Source organism: Sus scrofa, chromosome X, assembly GCF_054392235.1.
Source record: "Sus scrofa isolate SSC_HxYL_T2T_F1_AM1 chromosome X, Sscrofa_HxYL_maternal_Yorkshire_Landrace_v2.0, whole genome shotgun sequence".
NCBI classification, from domain to species: Eukaryota; Metazoa; Chordata; class Mammalia; order Artiodactyla; family Suidae; genus Sus; species Sus scrofa.
Window position 1 is genome coordinate 109239768 of NC_139401.1, and position 18734 is coordinate 109258501.

At 41.6% G+C, this 18734-nt stretch overlaps 1 protein-coding gene and 1 long non-coding RNA gene across 8 annotated transcripts in view; one reads left to right on the forward strand and one right to left on the reverse strand.

Annotated features, from left to right (window-relative positions):
• The window catches only part of LOC102165926 (uncharacterized), a 1721850-nt gene that overhangs the window by 213740 nt on the left and 1489376 nt on the right, over positions 1-18734 (forward strand). The window lies entirely within an intron of this gene.
• On the reverse strand, positions 4950-6876 carry LOC102165589 (uncharacterized). Its single transcript, XM_085008309.1, has 2 exons — positions 6025-6876; positions 4950-5258 (listed from the first exon to the last, which is right to left on the reverse strand). The coding sequence occupies exons 1-2, from the start codon at positions 6608-6610 to the stop codon at positions 5125-5127; spliced, it is 720 nt and encodes a 239-aa protein (XP_084864435.1). The 5' UTR covers positions 6611-6876; the 3' UTR covers positions 4950-5124.

Here is an 18734-nt window from a genome sequence, read left to right on the forward strand (position 1 = left end):
TTGGGGGGTGGAGAAATGGTGACGGCTTAATGGGTACAGGGTTTGGGGGTGATGAAATGTTTGGAACTAAAGAGGTGGTGGTTGCACAAAATTGTGAATGTCACTGAATTGTTCACTTTTAAACGGTTGATTTTAAGTGAATTCACCTCGATTTTAAAAATAATGCTGATAAAACTTAGAATATGGTATGAGCTACCACAGAATATAAGAGAAGGTATCAATACTACCAAGAGAGCACTTGGGAAGCCTTAACTAAATGCAGAAATGAGGCTGTCTAGTCTCAAACCACCAGGCCTTTCCCCTTTTCTGATGCTCAGATCAAACATGACTTCACCTCTTTCCCTCTTAAATAGAGTCTAAATATCAAGCTTATTTTCTCCCTTTCCTCTCTTAATTTTTCTCGCTTTTTATTAGGAGATACTTCAGACCTATATGAAGGTACAAGGAATACTACTATAAACATCTATTTACCCACAACGCAGCTCAGGAAATGTAGCATTACCAATACAGTTGAAGCCCACTGTGCAGCCCTCCCCAGTAGGATCCCTCTCCTTTTCCTTCCCCAAGGAGTAACCGCCGTCCTAAGTGTGGTGTTTACCTTTCCATGGCAGCCTCTCGGGATGCTACACTTGCAGACATCTTTCACATGCATCCTTTTTACCTCAATACATGGTGACTTGAATGTTCATAAACACGGTATCGTGTTTGCATCCTTCTGGAACCAGCCTTTCTCTTACGCATTTTCTGCTGCCACCACCCATTCTTACTCCTCTGGGTCTCAGCTCCTGTGAGTTCTCATCTCCTCCCCTGCCCAGCCCTTGCCATCTTGTTCAGTTTACCCACAACTGTCCCAAGCCAGTGAGCGAAGGCTGATCCTACCATAGGTGGGTCTCAGCTTCTTCCCCTGTGGCTCTAAAGCAATGCTCCCCAAACCGTAGCTGCATCAGAATCCCCCAGAGGGCTTGTTAAAATACAGATTGCCGGGCCCCATTCCCTGAGTTTCTGATTCACAGGTCTTGGGTGGAGCCTAAGAATTCTTGGGTGATGCTAATGATGCTATTTTGGGGACCAAATTTAGAGAACCACTGCTCCAAATCAGTGTCTGTGCTCAGGCTCAGCAGTGCCATCTGGCCTCCAGGCAAGCCAGGCCATCCGTGAAGTTTCCTTCAAAAGCACACAGCAGTACTGGGAAAAATACATAGAAAACGAGTCATGTGTAATTGTAAATGTTCTAGTAGCCTCATTAAAAAAGTAGAAGCTGGAGAAAGCAATTTTAATATTACATTTTGTTAACACTGTATTATCATTTCACCATGTGATTAGTTATTCATGAGACTTTATTGCTTACACTTTCAGCACCTCTCGGACTAGCCAGTTTGAATCTCAGCAGCCACACGTGGCTAGTGACTAATGTAGTACACAGCACAGCTCTAAAGGCTTGATCTACATCTCTCTTTACAAAAATTGTCTTAAACTTGACATTTTAATATAGTTGGGCTGCAATAAAAGAATTTAAAACAGGCACCAAATGGTGGAAAGTGATACCGTTCAATGAGGGAAAAGTAGGTCAAAACAAAAGTAAAAGAGATTTGAGTCGGGATTATTTAAGTAAAATCTGCCTGATGACATGATACTATACATAGAAAACCCTAAGGACTCAACCCCAAAACTACTTGAACTGATTAATAAATTCAGCAAAGTAGCAGGATATAAGATTAATATTCAGAAGTCATTTGCATTTCTGTATACCAGCAATGAAATATTAGAAAAGGAATACAAAAATCTGATACCTTTTAAAATTGCACCTCACAAAATCGAATACCTCGGAATACACCTGACCAAAGAGGTCAAGGACCTATATGCCGAGAACTATAAAACTTTAGTCAAAGAAATCAAAGAAGATGTAAAGAAATGGAAAGATGGGAGTTCCCGTCATGGTGCAGTGGTTAACGAATCCAACTAGGAACCATGAGGTTGCGGGTTCGGTCCCTGCCCTTGCTCAGTGGGTTAAGGATCCGGTGTTGCCGTAAGCTGTGGTGTAGGTTGCAGACACGGCTCGTATCCCGCGTTGCTATGGCTCTGGCGTAGGCCAGTGGCGACAGCTCCGATTGGACCCCTAGCCTGGGAACCTCCATATGCCGTAGGAGTGGCCCAAAGAAATAGCAAAAAGACAAAAAAAAAAAAAAAAAAAAAAAAGTAAAGATATTCCATGCTCCTGGATTGGAAAAATCAGTATTGTAAAAATGGCCATACTACCCAAAGCAATCTACAGGTTCAATGCAATCCCTATCAAATTACCCATGACATTTTTCATAGAACTAGAACAAACAATCCAAACATTTATATGGAACAACAAAAGACCCAGAATCACCAAAGCAATCCTGAGAAACAAAAACCAAGCAGGAGGCATAACTCTCCCAGACTTCAAGAAATACTACAAAGCCACAGTCATCAAAACAGTGTGGTACTGGTATCAAAACAGACAGACAGACCAATGGAACAGAATAGAGAACCCAGAAATAAACCCTGACACCTATGGTCAATTAATCTTTGACAAGGGAGGCAAGAACATAAAATGGGAAAAGAAAGTATTCAGCAAGCATTGCTGGGAAACCTGGACAGCTGCATGCAAAGCAATGAAACTAGAACACACCCTCACACCACGCACAAAAATAAACTCAAAATGGCTGAAAGACTTAAATATACGACAGGACACCATCCAACTCCTAGAAGAAAACATAGGCAAAACACTCTCTGACTTCAACATCATCAATATTTTCTCAGGACAGTCTCCCAAAGCAACAGAAATGATAGCAAAAATAAACCCATGGGACCTCATCAAACTGACAAGGTTTTGCACAGCAAAGGAAACCCAAAAGAAAACAAAAAGACAACTTACAGAATGGGAGAAAATAGTTTCAAATGATGCAACCGACAAGGGCTTAATCTCTAGAATATATAAACAACTTACACAACCCAACAGCAAAAAAGCCAGTCAATCAATAGAAAAATGGGCAAAAGACCTGAATAGACTGTTCTCCAAGGAAGATATACAGATGGCCAGCAAACACATGAGAAAATGCTCAACATCGCTGATTATAAGAGAAATGCAAATCAAAACTACCATGAGATACCACCTCACACCAGTCAGAATGGCCATCCTTAATAAATCTACAAATAACAGGTGCTGGAGGGGCTGTGGAGAAAAGGGAACCCTCCTGCACTGTTGGTGGGAATGTAAACTGGTGCAGCCACTATGGAGAACAGTTTGGAGATACCTTAGAAATCTACACATAGAACTTCCATATGACCCCACAATCCCACTCTTGGGCATCTATCCAGACAAAACTCTACTTAAAAGAGACACTTGCACCCGCATGTTCATTGCAGCACTATTCACAATAGCCAGGACATGGAAACAACCCAAATGTCCATCAACAGATGATTGGATTAAGAAGAAGTGGTATATATACACAATGGAATACTACTCAGCCATAAAAAAGAATGACATAATGCCATTTGCAGCAACATGGATGGAACTAGAGACCCATACTGAGTGAAATGACCCAGAAAGACAAATACCATATGATATCACTTATAACTGGAATCTAGTATCCAGCACAAATGAACATCTCAGAAAAGAAAATCGTGGACTTGGAGAAGAGACTTGTGGCTGCCCGACAGGAGAGGGAGGGAGTGGGAGGGATCAGGAGCTTGGGGTTATCAGATACAACTGAGAAATGATTTACAAGGAGATCCTGCTGAGTAGCATTGAGAACTTTGTCTAGATACTCATGTTGCAACAGAACAAAGGGTGGGGAAAAAAATGTAATGTATACATGTAAGGATAACTTGATCTCCTTGCTGTACAGTGGGAAAAAAAAACTGCCTGTATTTCAGTTTATTAATTTAAAACCTACTTTTAACTAGAACAAATGCTATGAAATACATCTGTAAAAGAGGGAAGTCATACATGAGTGGATATTGCTTTTTGGGGTGTTGAATTTTGGAAATGGAATCATGTTAATAAAATTCTCATGGGCTTCTGAAAAATGATAAATGCAAAAGTCGGGAGCAACAGATCTTTTCTTCTTGCTCTATCTTCTTCCTATTCCTCTCAACTGCAGGATGAAATGAGAAAAAATTCACAATTATACAGCATTAACCCGCACCGGGGACTTTCTAAATCTAAGAAAACGGTTAGCCTCATGTACACACCTGCTGCACTGGAGCGCTATAGCTCAACTACTAGAGAAGAATAACACGTTTTCCTCTTGCACCTTGGATTCTGGGTGCTTGTACAACCAATGGCTTCAATCATGTGATCATAACAACCTTGTCTCCCTCTTGCCTAACACCATAAATATTTTTTCCCCCTTGAGAGGCCATTCTGGGATTTAAATTAATTTCTCCACCTTAAAAGCCTGTGCCCATGGCACAAATGATACTCCCTCACCCTCCTAGACCCTCGGTTTCCATATCTAGTATATGAGAAGGCGGCTGTTATTATGAAATACACCTGTGAAAATGCAGGAAGAGAAAATGTTATTTAAATATGCTCAAAGACAAGATAGGCCTTAAGACTTCATTACCAATTCAGTGGTAAACAATAGGCATACGATGACTAAGTTTCTTTTATTTTGACTGTCACATAACATAAAAAATCTAAACTGAACAAATGTTTAGGTATCACTAAATGTGATCCTACTCGAAATTCTTAGCTTTCTACTATTTGTAAGTGTCACATTCTAAAAGGTGTTCTCTTAGTACAGGAGACTGCACTTCTGTAGCCAGGTAATGAAGGCCCCATCAGTACTTTCACTGCTGCTTCTAGAAACTGTTTTCTAAACAAATGCTGGTTTGAGGTACTGATACATTTACAACTTGTTAGTAGTCTTACAGGTAGAAGATGAAAGACCTCACAAGAACAAATGAGTAGACATGAAGTGTATTTCAGTACATAATGCATTTTATTAACATTCTGAGCAGGCAAAATTGAATCGTTAAACTAGTTTTAAACTTTTTCTTAGTTTACTGGGAGAATTAAAAAGCCAAAAGCCCCAAACTGGTAGATGCCAGGAACAGCTGGGTGATTTTCAAAGTTATACACAGATACCTGGGTCTTCACGGCCTGCCCTCGGCTGGGCCCAGATTCTTTTCGGGTTCTTCTTGGTTTTTGTTAAACTTCCCTTTTTCTGTTTCAGATTCAGCACCTTGGGCCTCTTCATTGGATTTCCCATTCTGATATTTTGTTGTTTCTTGGGTGAAGAAGAAGAATACAGATTTTGAGACCAGACACAGGACGAAAAATCCCTATTCATCAAGTAGTGATACCCAGTAGTCTACCCTCAGAAGCAGGAGGATGGGAGCAGCCCAGGAAAGAGTAGCTGGGCACCCTCCTTCCCACTGATACAACACTTCCCTGGCCCTCACTTTTCTGCTGCTTGATGGTTTTCAGTGACATTATTTCTCTTTTTGCAGTAAATCTGCCACCCTGTGCAGCTGATGACTTCTGGCCCTTCAGAGAAGCAGCAAAGTGTCTGGGTCTGATGCACTCTGTATGTTTTGGTCAGAACTTTCTTGCAAAAATATTTTGCCTTGAAGACAAATTCTATGGTGCAGCTCATTAGTTCCTCAATCCCCTGAATGTTTCACGTTTACCAGGGGCTCCCGCATAGTTCCTCATGTTTTGGGGTCAACTCTAAGACTCCCGATATTTTTTTTAAGCCACGAACCCAGCATGGGTTCCTTTTTCTTCGCTTCCTCCTAAGCTCCCTCCCGAACACCCACCTCCACTGACATTGACCTGTGGGCTCATGAGTGGCACGGATAATCTCGGAACCCTGACGGGGCTGGCAGAGGGCAGCAGGTTCCCCGAACCCGTGAAGGCCCTTAGGGGGCTGGGCTCCCCCTGGGCCCCTGTGGCCTTCAGTTCCCACAGGCTCCGCCGGCCGCTCACCGTCGGCGGCAGGGGACGCCACCTGTGGTGGGGACTCCTCTTTTGGCCCTTCACCCGCCGCTCACCGTCAGGGTCAGGGGCCGCCATGGCCAGCTGCCACACGCTGGCCGTGTCCTGGGCCTCTTCGGCCAGCTCTTCCTCGGCGGCCTCCCAGGCTGAGGCCTCCTCCTCCGCCTCCTCCGTGGCCTCGGCCTCCGTGGGCCCCTCTTCCGGCCTCTCGGGCCCCTGGAGCTCCAGGGCCATTCTGCCAGGCGAGCGAGGCCGAGGGTGCACTGTCACGCGGCCGCCGCGAGGCCGGATGAGGATGTGGTCGTTGTAGTAGATGCGGTGCAGCAGGGAGTGCACCAGATCCAGAAACATGATGCGGAAGCCCGCCATGGGGAACTGGTGCGCGTCCACGGCCACGTCCAGACCCTCCTCTCCCTCCCCCTCCCCCTCCTCCTCGGCCGGCCCGATGTCCGAGTCCTCCTCAGCGCTCCCGCCCTCCAGGGCCACCGCCCCTGGGCCTCCCTCCGCCCCCGCGACTCCCGCCGCCCCAGGGCCCGGGGCCGTGTCGCCCCCACTGGGCCCGGTGTCGCGCTCCACCTCATCGCTGGTTCTGGCCTCCCCCGCCGCGCTCAAGGCCGGGTCTCCATCTCTCGCGGCCGACATGGCACCAGGCAGTTACCTCGACGTCAACAGGGAGCCTGCCGATCGCCTGTGGGGACAGGCGAAGGTGGTGGCCACCCAGGTAGCTGCCCTGAGGGGAAGCTGTGGGCAGCGGGTGGCGGGTGAAGGGCCAAAAGAGGAGTCCCCACCACAGGTGGCAGGAGGCTGACACAGGGAGGGCCCAGGGAGGCTGGGCACCAGACAGCAGATGGCCAGGCCACAGGTGGGGGCGGGCCAGAAGAGTAGACAAAGGGCCACGCCCCCTCGTCACGAGGTCCAAGCTCATTTGCTGAGAAGTGAGGATTGACATACCCTGGGTCCAATGGATAACCAGGGCCCAACGGTTCTAGGGTTACTCACGGTCAACTCCTGGTTCTTTGACACCTTAGGGTTCTCTATGTTTTGTTCAGGTCTTTAAAGGTTCTAAAAGGCTCTTGTCCTTTCGATTTCGCGATTTTCTGAAAAACTGTTTCTGAAGGCACCCTGGGCCATGTTGACTGTGAGGGGCTCCCCAATTTCCACCTGGTAATGGGTCATGTGAATAGGGACGGGGTCATAAAGGTTGTATAGCTCAGACATTAACGGTAGTAAAAACCTCTCAAGAGAAGAATTTGGATGATTTAATTTGGCTAAGGATACTTGGGAAAGAATAGACAAGATTGAAACGGGTGCAGTCAGAACTGAATGTTGAAGTAATAAACGTCAGGAGCTATAAGGTGTATAGTGAACCTGGACAAATTCCCATAAAGCCTCCAAAGATTTAATAAAGAGAGCGTTCTTTTAAAGGGCCAGATCATCTCCTAAGAGCTAAGCATGACAGTCTGTCAGACATTAAAAGGGCAGGCTTCCTAGGATGTTTCTGAGGCAACAGTCTGAGCCTTTTTATTGATTTCAAGATCTGTTTAATCAAAACCTCAAATGTAACTAATTCTGAAAATTATGGAGAAATTAACTGCTATTTTATACTCATTCTTTAAAAAGTTTTGTAACACTAAAAATGTTTTTTGAAAAAACAGCAAATAATATCTAGGTATTATATTTAGTAAAAGTAGTACTAATCTATGATGGTAAGGGGAGATTTTTTTTTCCTATTACAAAACCAACCAAATTTCAATGTTTTTATTCTTCCTGTGGTTTCACCTCAAGCATGGAGCATGGTATCATCACTGGTTTAAATTTGGAAGGCATTTGTTTAACTTTGGAAAGCAATGTCAAAAATCTCTAATCCATAATCCTCACTATAAAGACAACAAAGATGAGGCAGAATCCCAATCTGAGGTCTAGAGTAGATTTTAACATCCCTTCTCCAACCTGCCCTGGCCCCATGTGATCTCAGAACAGTTACTTATCATTTCTACGCCTCAGTTTTATCATCTATATAATTGGAGTTCATACTCTGCATTTAGTCAAGATTTGAATTAGGTAGATGGAATGAGATGGGATTATATCAGGATATTTCAGCAAATAGTTGAAAATGTTTTCCTAGTCTGACTTTTGTCTTCTAAGTTGGTTAGTATTTCTAGGTATTAGCTTTCATTCTTATGTTGCAAAATCTAATAATAATTTCTTTTTCATGGCTTTAACATTGTAAGTTTGGAAATATTTTCTCATCCAGAGATATACTCTACACTTTCTTCTTTTTGGAGGTCTTCTGAGTGTTTACATTTAACTCCTTAATCCACTTGAAATTACTAGTGACAAATAGTGTTAAGATTAAAATCCCAGTTGATTTTACACAGCTCACCTATAACACTATTTGTTATGTAATGCCCCCCATAATATGTAGCCCTTTAGCACTTTCTATAAAAGTAGAAGAGATGCAAGAAAAGCACACATTCTTCCAAAATTTCAGAGCTGGAAAGGCCTTTAAATATTGAATCGAGGACTGTTTTTAAAATGCTTTCTCTAAAGACCTAGAGCTGCTAACTGGCTTCCCCAAGGTCACGTCACTTAATGGAAGAGCCAGGTCTAGGACCAACCTCCTGACCTTTAATTTAAAGTTGAAACAGACCTTATGCATGCAGCTTCAGGAGAAACTTGATAGCTAAATTTTCATTAATCAGGCACAATGTAAATAGCCATGAGTTGAGGGCCTCTCAAAGTCCCAGACTAGACTTCCCTATCCTTAGTCAATCAGCAAGTATTTACTAAGCACCAACATATAATGCCTCAGGTAGGACTTTGCCAAGGATGGAGATGCAAGTGCCATCATCTCTGGTAACTGTCTATTTGGGAGAAAAGACTGCATGTTGAGAATGAAAAAACAAAAAACAGCAGCCTTGACATTCAGAGCTGGACTAGCACTCACGGCTAGGTCATCTTATTTTCCTATTGGACATGAACAATGTCATAGAACACCAGCATCAGACATGGGTCACTCTGAGCCCATGATGAAAGTATACAAAACAAGGCCACTTTAAATTTGTTTACATAGGAACAAAAACAAGGTCTCACATTACTAAACATCCTCCTCTCTTGGTTAAAATGAGGATCTACCACTTTTTTTTTTTTTTTTTTTTTTACCAATTACAGCTTTGTCCCGGTTCTAGTTTCCTCTCCCTATAGATAAGATTTATTCAAATACAGATCACAGCATTACCCCAGCTATCTAAAGTCATCTAGTCTATAGCAAACCCCTGTTTCCTTGAAAACTTCCCCCAAATAACTCAGCCAACCCCCAACTGATATAATAGATTCTCTGACACTTGTTATTGAGACATCACATGGTTCCCCCATGGTGTGTGTTCTCCCTCACTGTAATGAATAATAAACCCAACTTACTCAACTACAGGCATGTTCCTGTGATCTCTGGCTAGAGGACACTGACAATGTAAATCATTTCTGTCTTTACACTGTAATAGATTGACTCAACCAAGTGAGTCAGGAGGCATCATAATTGGGCTTTTTTTCCGAAAAGGCTTCCTGGAGGAGGGAGGACTTGGACTGAAAAGATGGCAACATGCCCTGAATGAGGACAGTAAAGGCAGGATGTTATCTCCATATGGCCCCTATTAAAATGTGCTCGTAACCCTATAGAGTCCCTGGCTGTAAGAAAAGCCTGAGCCTTGAGGTAGGGAAAGGAAGCAGATGTTGCTTCTGGCCAGAGGGCAGACCTGGGTGATGTGACGGAAGTCCTGTGGTGAGGAGGGTGCCAATCTATTGCACACTATGATAGGGCTGCCTCCACTCTTCCTTAGCAGAAGCACATACTCCCAGGTAGATGTTTTTTTTTTTTTTTCCTATGAGTATTTCTGCTTTCTTTACCTCCTTCATGTCTCCATCCATTCTTTTTTTTCAGAACTTTCAATAGGAAAGTGATGATTATTTACTTTGGAGGAAATAGCATGTTACAGAACAAAAGTCATGTAAGTGTTTTTCTTTACATCATGAAAAACTGGGCTGTGCACTTGAAGCTAGAGGACAAACGCTCCAGACCCTGGTCATTCAAACCTTCACTAAGTACATATCAAGCACCGAGTACATATCACTGAGTACAGTGTGCTTGGAATTGTGTTAAGGTTTAGGGACTCACAGGTACCTAAGACCTATGGCTTGTCCTAGTTCATAGTCTGGAGTGTTAGACAAACACTTGGACAATGATGACACAAGGTGTCAAGTGCTCTAGCAGGGCTGAGAACAAAGTTCTTTGGAAGCATGGGAGAGTGAATGATTAGCTGGGGCAGGGGTGGGTTGGAGGAAGAGAGATGAAGGAGTTGGACTGGTATCTGGGAAAGTGCTCAGGAGGGGATCCTGAAATGAAGATTTCAACTGGCAATGAAAAGGGGGGCAGAGGTTACAACAGGTAAAGAAAGCAGAGGTATGTGGGTGTGTACCTACCCAGGAAATTAAATGGTTGGAGTATTGGGAAGAGTGGCAGGTGGGAATTTAAAGCAGATTGGGGCCATGAATGCTTCAGTATGGAATTTGCCCTTTGTCCTTAAAAGTAGGTTGGCCTCCCAAAGAAACAACCATTGAGATGGTGGTAGAGTTAGCAGATGAGTTTGTGGTGTATTTAGGAACAAGTAAAGTCAAGGAAAAAGTCTGCTAAGGCCCTCCAAGGTTTTCCAGCAAGTTTTAGTATCCACACTTTTCTCTCTGTAAAAATAAGATATATTCTTTGTCCAACAGATGATAAAACAGGCCAAAACAAGGAATCAAAAATCATGTATATCTTGTGCATACAAATCAATAAGAAAATAAGCCAATTGAAAAATAAGCAAGGGACTTGGGTAGATAAATCATAGATAAATACATATGGTTTTTAAACATATGGACAAATGGCTTTTGAACATATGGACATATGCTCACACTCAATGCAAATTAAAATGATATTGAGGTAATGATCATTAGCATTTATTAAGTACTTGTAGGTTGGGCACTATTTTAAACACTTGCATAGATTATTTTATTTACTCCTTGCAACAACTGTATGATGTGAGTACTATTATTACCCATCTTTTGAAAATAAGGAAACCAAAACACTGAGAGGTTTAGCAATGTTCCCAAGGAGACACAGCCAGTAAGGAGCAGAACTTGAATTAAGAAAATAAAAAGCACCCTTAATTTCACTACCCAGAAATAATCACTCTGCTATTTAGTACATGGTTTTCTTTTTCCAGGTTGGTAAGAAACTACAATTCTTTTTTTTTTTAACTATAATGATTTTTATTTTTTCCATTATAGCTGATTTATAGTGTTCTGTCAATTTTCTTCTACACAGCAAGGTGACCCAGTCACACATATATGTATACATTCTTTTTTCTCACATTATCATACTCCATCACAAGTGACCAGACATAGTTCCCAGTGCTATACAGCAGGTTCGTATTGCTTATCCATTCCAAAGGCTATAGTTTGCATCTATTAACCCCAAATTCCCAGTCCCTCCTACTCCTTTCCCTTCCCTCTTGGCAACCACAAGTCTGTTCTCCATGTCCATGATTTTCTTTTCTGTGGAAAGGTTCATGTGTGCCCTATATTAGATTCCAGATATAAGTGATATCATATGGTATTTGTCTTGCTCTTTCTGACTTACTTCACTCAGTATGAGAGTCTCTAGTTCCATCCATGTTGCTGCAGATGGCATTCTTTTGTTCCTTTTTATGGCTGAGTAGTATTCCATTGTGTATATATACCACATCTTGCTAATCCAATTGTTCTGTTGATGGACATTTAGGTTGTTTCCATGTCTTGGCTATTGTGAATAGTGCTGCAATGAACATGTGGGTTCATGTGTCTTTTTCAAGGAAAGTTTTATCCAGATATATGCCCAAGAGTGGGACTGCTGGGTCATATGGTAGTTCTACGTATAGTTTACTAAGGTACCTCCATACTGTTTTCCATACTGATTGTACCAACTTACATTCCCATCAATAGTGCAGGAGGGTTCCCTTTTCTCCACAGCCCCTCCAGCAGTTGTTATTTGTGGATTTATTAATGATGGCCATTCTGACTGGTGTGAGGTGGTACCTCACGGTAGTTTTGATTTGCATTTCTCTAATAATCAGGAATGTGGAGCATTTTTTCATGTGTCTGTTGGCCATCTGTATGTCTTCTTCGGAGAAATGTCTATTCAGGTCTTTGGCCCATTTTTCCATTGGTTTGTTGGCTTTTTTGCTGTTGAGTTGTATAAGTTCTTTGCATATTTTAGAGATTAAGCCTTTGTCAGTTGCATCATTTGAAACTATTTTCTCCCATTCTGAAAGTTGTCTTTTTGTTTTCTTTTGGGTTTCCTTTGCTGTGCAAAAGCTTTTCAGTTTGATTAGGTCCCATTGGTTTATTTTTGCTTTTATTTCTGTTGCTTTGGGAGACTGACTTGAGAAAACATTTGTAAGGTTGATGTCAGAGAATGTTTTGCCTATGTTATCTTCCAGGAGTTTGATGGTGTCTTATCTTACATTTAAGTCTTTAAGCCATTTTGAGTTTATTTTTGTGCATGGTGTGAGGGTGTGTTCTAGTTTCATTGATTTACATGCAGCTGTCCAGTTTTCCCAGCACCATTTGCTAAAAAGACTGTTTTTTTCCCCATTTTATATTCTTGCCTCCTTTGTCGAAGGTTAATTGACCATAGGTGCCTGGGTTTATTTCTGGGTTCTCTATTGTGTTCCATTGGTCTGTATATCTGTTTTGGTACCAGTACCACACAGTCTTGATTACTGTGGCTCTGTAATATTGCCTGAAGTCTGGGAGAGTTATGCCTCCTGCTTGGTTTTTGTTCCTCAGGATTGCTTTGGCAATTCTGGGTCTTTTGTTGTTCCATATAAATTTTTGGACTGTTTGTTGTAGTTCTGTGAAAAATGTCATGGGTAACTTGATAAGGATTGCATTGAATCTGTAGATTGCCTTGGGTAGTATGGCCATTTTTACAGTATTACGTCTTCCAACCCAGGCGCATGGAATACCTTTCCATTTCTTTGAATCCTCTTTAATTCCTTAATTAATGTTTTATAGTCTCAGCATATGAGTTTTTCACCTAAAGACCTGAATAGACATTTCTCAAAAGAAGATATACAGATGGCCAACAGAGACATGAAAAAATGCTCAACATCACTAATTATTAGAGAAATCAGATGAAAACTATCATGAGGTACTGCCTCACACCAGTCAGAATGGCCATTGTTAGCAAGTTAACAAATAACAAAAGCTTGAGAGGGTGTGGAGAAAAGGGTACCCTCCTGCACTGTTGGGAATTTAAATTGGTACAACTACTGTGGAAAACAGTATGGGAAACTAACTACAGAACTACCTTATGACCCAGCAATCCCACTCTTGGGCATATATCAGGACAAAACTTTGCTTGAAAAAGGTACGTGTACCCATATGTTCATTGCAGCACTATCCACGATAGCTAAGACATGAAACTACCTAAATGTCCATTGACAGATGAATGGATTAAGATGTGGTATATATACACAATGGAATACTACTCAGCCATAAAAAGGAACAAAAGAATGCCATTTGCAGCAACATGGACGGAACTAGAGACTCTCATACTGAGTGAAGTAAGTCAGAAAGAGCAAGACAAATACCATATGATATCACTTATAACTGGAATCTAATATAGGGTACAAGTGAACCTTTCCACAGAAAAAAAACTCTTGGACTTGGAAAACAGACTTGTAGTTGTCAAGGGGGAGAGGGAGTGGGATGGACTGGGAATCTGGGGTTAATAGATGCAAAGCAAACTATTGCATTTGGAGTGGATAAGCAATGAGATCTTGCTTATAGCACTGGGAACTATATCTAGTCACTTATGATGGGGAATAATGTGAGAAAAATAATGTATATATGTATGTGTGTGTGACTGGGTCACTTTGCTGTACAGTAGAAATTGACAGAATACTATAAACCAAGTATAATGGAAAAAATAAAAATCATTTTTAAAAAAGACAAAAAAAAAAGATAATAGTAACCACCCCTCAGGGTGTTTGTGAATATTTAACATGATAATATACAACAAACTTTATCAGAATTAAGGGTTATTAGTGAGGTTTGTCAGGGTCTCCTCACTTTCTTAGCATGCAGTTTTTTTCAGAGGAAGCAAAATTTTAATGTAGTCCTCTTGCCCACCCTCTGTCAGTAAATGCTTGCCCCCTATATGGAAGAAATGTCCCTCTCCCCCTTTTTTATGTTCTTAGTTGTTTTCATGGGACTCTTCCTCCCAAATTGTCCCATGGCTACCTCCTCCTCAGAATTCAGGTTTTAGTCAAAGAGCACTCACAGGGGATGGTCCCTGACTACTCTAACTAAAGCTGTCACCTACTGTCACTCCAATCACTCTCATATCACCACCCCGTCTATTTCCTTCACAGCTTCGAACTTTTCCCATTTAACAAATTTTAATCTTTGTTTTTATTATCCCTATCCCCACTCCTCTGCCTCCTCAACTACCACCAAGAGTTAAATGCCACAAAGTCATGGCTTATTGTATGTTTTCTTTACTCATGTGTCCCCTAAACACCTAGAACAGTGCTTGGAACAGAGTAAATACTCAAACATTTATTACATGACTATAAACAACTTGCTTCTCTATATTGGTTAATTGTACATAGTATAAAACCAAATGTTATTATATTGTAGGATCACATTTATGAATTTGGAGAGCCCTCAATGGGTGAGATTGGAGTTGAGCCTTGAATTTCTGTAAAGTATTGATTTCTCTAGATACCAATACATCTCACATTGCCAGAAGGTAAAACTATCTTTAGATTGAGGGGGGCAACTTCGTAGACAAAAGTGTCTTTTAATTTGGCAATTGAAAGTATATATACGATTTCAGGGAGTTGCACCAGTGTTAATATTTGTTTGCTTTGTTCTTAACTTACTCTAAATTGCAACTTGGGCAGATGAGAGAGGTTACATGTTAGGCAACTTGCTGTCTCTGCATATAAGTTCAAATTGTCTAACATTTTCTCCTCCTGCTTTGCCATAGGGTCTGATATGGCTCATCCTAGCATCATTTTATAGAATCTTTCAGAGATAAGTACCTTGTAAATTAACGTGGTATCACAACCAACCTGAAAGTATTACTTCAAGGCAGGGTCTTGAAATGGAACAGAAAATTTGAGAGAAGGCATGAGTAATGTAATGGAGGAAAGATCTGGGGCATGGGGTGCTCCCAGGGAAAGGGAGGTCTATATGGGGAGCGGCAGTGGGTGACCCTGTTCTAGTGCCTGGCGATAATGGAGTTGGGGATGGGGCAGAAGCCACTGCCTGAGAATGAAGAGGAGGGCACTGGGAAAAGAGGCAGAAGAACTAGGGATGCAAGTTTTGTTTCATTTTCATAGCTTTATCTCAGGTCACCTTGTCTCTGGAGGTACTTGGTTCTTTAAGACAGAAAGATAATAAGACCCTTTGAGGTTCCAAATGTGAAGAGCTTAAGATATAAGGAGGCTTATACGAAACAGATTGGGAAGTATGCTGTTACAACATATGGGGGAAAAGTCATTAATGGCATTTGGATTACGTATCTAAGTAACCTTAACTAATTGGAGAAACAGGGCCTTCTCAAACTCCCTTTCTCTGATCAACTACATTTGCACCCACTTTCTCATGTAGAGTCTAGAGTTTAGGACTATTTACTACTTAAAGTCATATATATATGACTATATATTTTCTTTTTAGGGCTGCAGGTGCGGCATATGGAAGTTCCCAGGGTAGGAGTTAAATTGGACCCTCAGCTGCCTGCTTACAGCACAGCCACAGCACTGAAGGATCCAAGTCACATCTGCGACCTACACCACAGCTCACGGCAATGCTGGATCCTTAACCCACTGAGTGAGGCCTGGGATCGAACCTGCATCCTTATGGAGACTAGTTGGGTTCTGTTACCACTGAGCCACAACGGGATCTCCCCAACTATAGCAACATTAATACAAACACTAACACGAACCTCCTCAGTGCCCAGGTAATCTCCCTCTAGTTTAAGAAATGAAACATTAGAAATGGAGTTGAAGCTCTGCTCATCCTTTCTTCAAAGAACAAGTGGTGTCGTGGATTTGTTGTTTCATTTCCATGCATATTTTTACTTTGCCTACATTTATGGGAATGAAACACATTGTTAAATATACCCTTATAGCCCAAAATACATAGTATTTTTTGCATGTTGTAAAACTTTATGTAAATGGCATTGTAGTATCTGTATTTTTCTGTCACCAGCTTTGCAACACTTTTCTCCAAAACCACCACCCAATCATTACCCTCAGAGAGGTAGGTAGCTCAGGCCCAGGGAGTTCTAGTCTCCTCCCCAGGTGAGTCTTTGCTGTCCTGGTCACTTTACCTGCAATACTTTCAAGCCAGTGAATTAAGGCTGGTCTTACCTTAGGTGAAAGTGAGCTTCTTCTCCTGTGTTGCCTTAGCAAAGGTGCAGGGCTGGGTTCAGCTGCCCCACGTGGTCTCCTAGATCATCACATTGGGAGCCACGCTTGAGAACCACTGCTCTACAGCATCTTTTCCCCATTGGTATTTTAGCCTTCCTTCAACAAAATAATCTGATACAAGTTGACCTAAAGGTGAAAAGATAGTATTCCTAGAAGGTAGAATGCTACCAAAACTGCTTTGTTAAGTTTAAATGTATTTCATGACAAAGTATAAAATAAAGATAAGACATTTTTAACTCCTGAGTGATGAATCACCTGACTCTGTTTCTTTTACTTGAATCATCAGTACAAAGACCCTCAAGTAAACTAACAGTTACTGAAGATGGTCTTACTGGAACTCTTAACTATGCACATGGTCAGGTTAAAAGTGCATTGTTGGAGTTGTCATTGTGGCATAGCGGAAACGAATCTGACTAGGAACCAAGAGGTTGTGGGTTCGATCCCTGGCCTTGCTCAGTGGGTTAAGGATCTGGTGTTGCTGTGAGCTGTGGTATAGGTTGCAGACGTGGCTCAGATCCCACATTGCTGTGACTGTGGCTGGCATCTGTAGCTCTAATTGGACCCCTAGCCTGGGAACCTTCATATGCAGTGGATGTGGCCCTAAGAAAAAAAAAGTGCATTGTTTATTTGTTAGTACAAGAGACTGGATTTCTATGACACAATGATGAAGGTACAAGTCATACAAGCTAGCTTGAAAACTATTTCAGTTGATTTCTCAGGAAGTTTTTCTAAAGCACTCTTGGTTTCCATTATGGATTCTGATATTTTTCAGCTGTAGGCTCATAGCTTTGACAAAAGTACTTAACAAGAACCAAACTATGGAAGTTCAAGGATGCAGTGAATTCTACATTTGGCAGAAAAGTGGGGACCACTGAAATTCTAAGAAAGCACTGGTCTTAAAACCTTCTAAAACTTCTTATTTAGCCACCTAGATTTTTTTTAAAAAGAAGCTATTAGCAGCACAGTTTGTTGAGGCTATTCTTTAATGATACATATCACCCGTGGCTCACTGCCCCTTGCACCCTGCACCCTGCAAAACTGCATTTGTTTTAGGGTTCTCCTTCTCCTTCTAGTTAATCTTTTTCTTCCTCTCTCTTTTCTTTTTCTTTTCACTTGATTTTTTCCCCTATGTCATAGTCATTGTCATTCTATGTGCCTTGTCCTGTCCCATATAATATTGATTTTGTATGCTCATGGAAAAAAAAACACAATTGATGATCTTCAAGAATTTTAGCTGTAACAACCCCACTGTACTCCAAACTTCGGCATTTCAGGAGTTCAAAAGTAACTGAAGTATGAGTCTTTGAAAGTTGTTTTGTCCCCTATTCTAGAAGTTCCATTTCCTTTGTTATCAGGTTGCTTAATGCATTCTGAGTGACATTCTTCTTCAATGTACTTGGCACCCAGTGCTGCTTATAATTTGTGGTCCACGAGAGAAGGATCAGAATCATCTGGGTATGACCTTATTATATATGTTTTAGTCAGCACCTCCTTTGAGATACATTCAGAGAAATTCTACTGTGAAACTCATAGGCTCACCAGCATCTGGGAATTTGAGCCAAATATCTTTCAGATGTTCTAAAATAGGCTCATCGAGTTTCTGAACCACATTTTCTGAGTAACTCTGCATTCTTCAAAACTTTCAACCTAAAATAAAAAATTCTTTTTGGGTAGCTTTTACCTTCAGACTTTTTCTAAAGTTTTTTCTTTTGTGTTTTCTCAACAACTGCCTCCTCAACACCTGGTTTCTATTTATTTTCATCATCTGTAGGCTCATAAGATGATTTTGTATCTCTTAGCAAGCAGGTTGATAGAGACAGGCATATTTTCTCCTGGTATCACAAATTGCTTTATGATGTTTGAATTTTATTTTTGCCTATTCTGTCTAGAGTTTTCTTAGGGCATTAAGTCAATAACATTATTCAAGTCTTGAAAGAAGTTTGAACACCCTCCAACTGAATCACCACATTTTTTTTTGGGAGGATTCATCAGCTTGAGGAATTTGCTTCCCCTCAACAGTTCTTTTCTTGTTTCCTGTCCTCAGCAACATGGTTGGCCCCCTCATTCGTGACACATTCCGATGCCAGTGCCACAGCCTCTGTGGCAGAAAATGAGCCTCCTGGGCACAGCTTGAGGGGCTTTTGCTTTCCCACCTCAGGGCCTTTATCTTCCCCCTCAGTAGCTGTGAGGCCAAGTTGCTCAAGTGTCCTGCATCCCCTCATTAAGACAGGAGGCCCAGGAGGGTGTGG

Coding starts and splice junctions, on each gene's coding strand:
- LOC102165589 (XM_085008309.1), bottom strand. CDS start 6,610: ATGTCGGCCGCGAGAGATGGAGACCCGGCCTTGAGCGCGGCGGGGGAG. Junction 5,259..6,024: donor GGCGGCCCCTGACCCTGACG/GTGAGCGGCGGG, acceptor TCTTCACCCAAG/AAACAACAAAATATCAGAAT.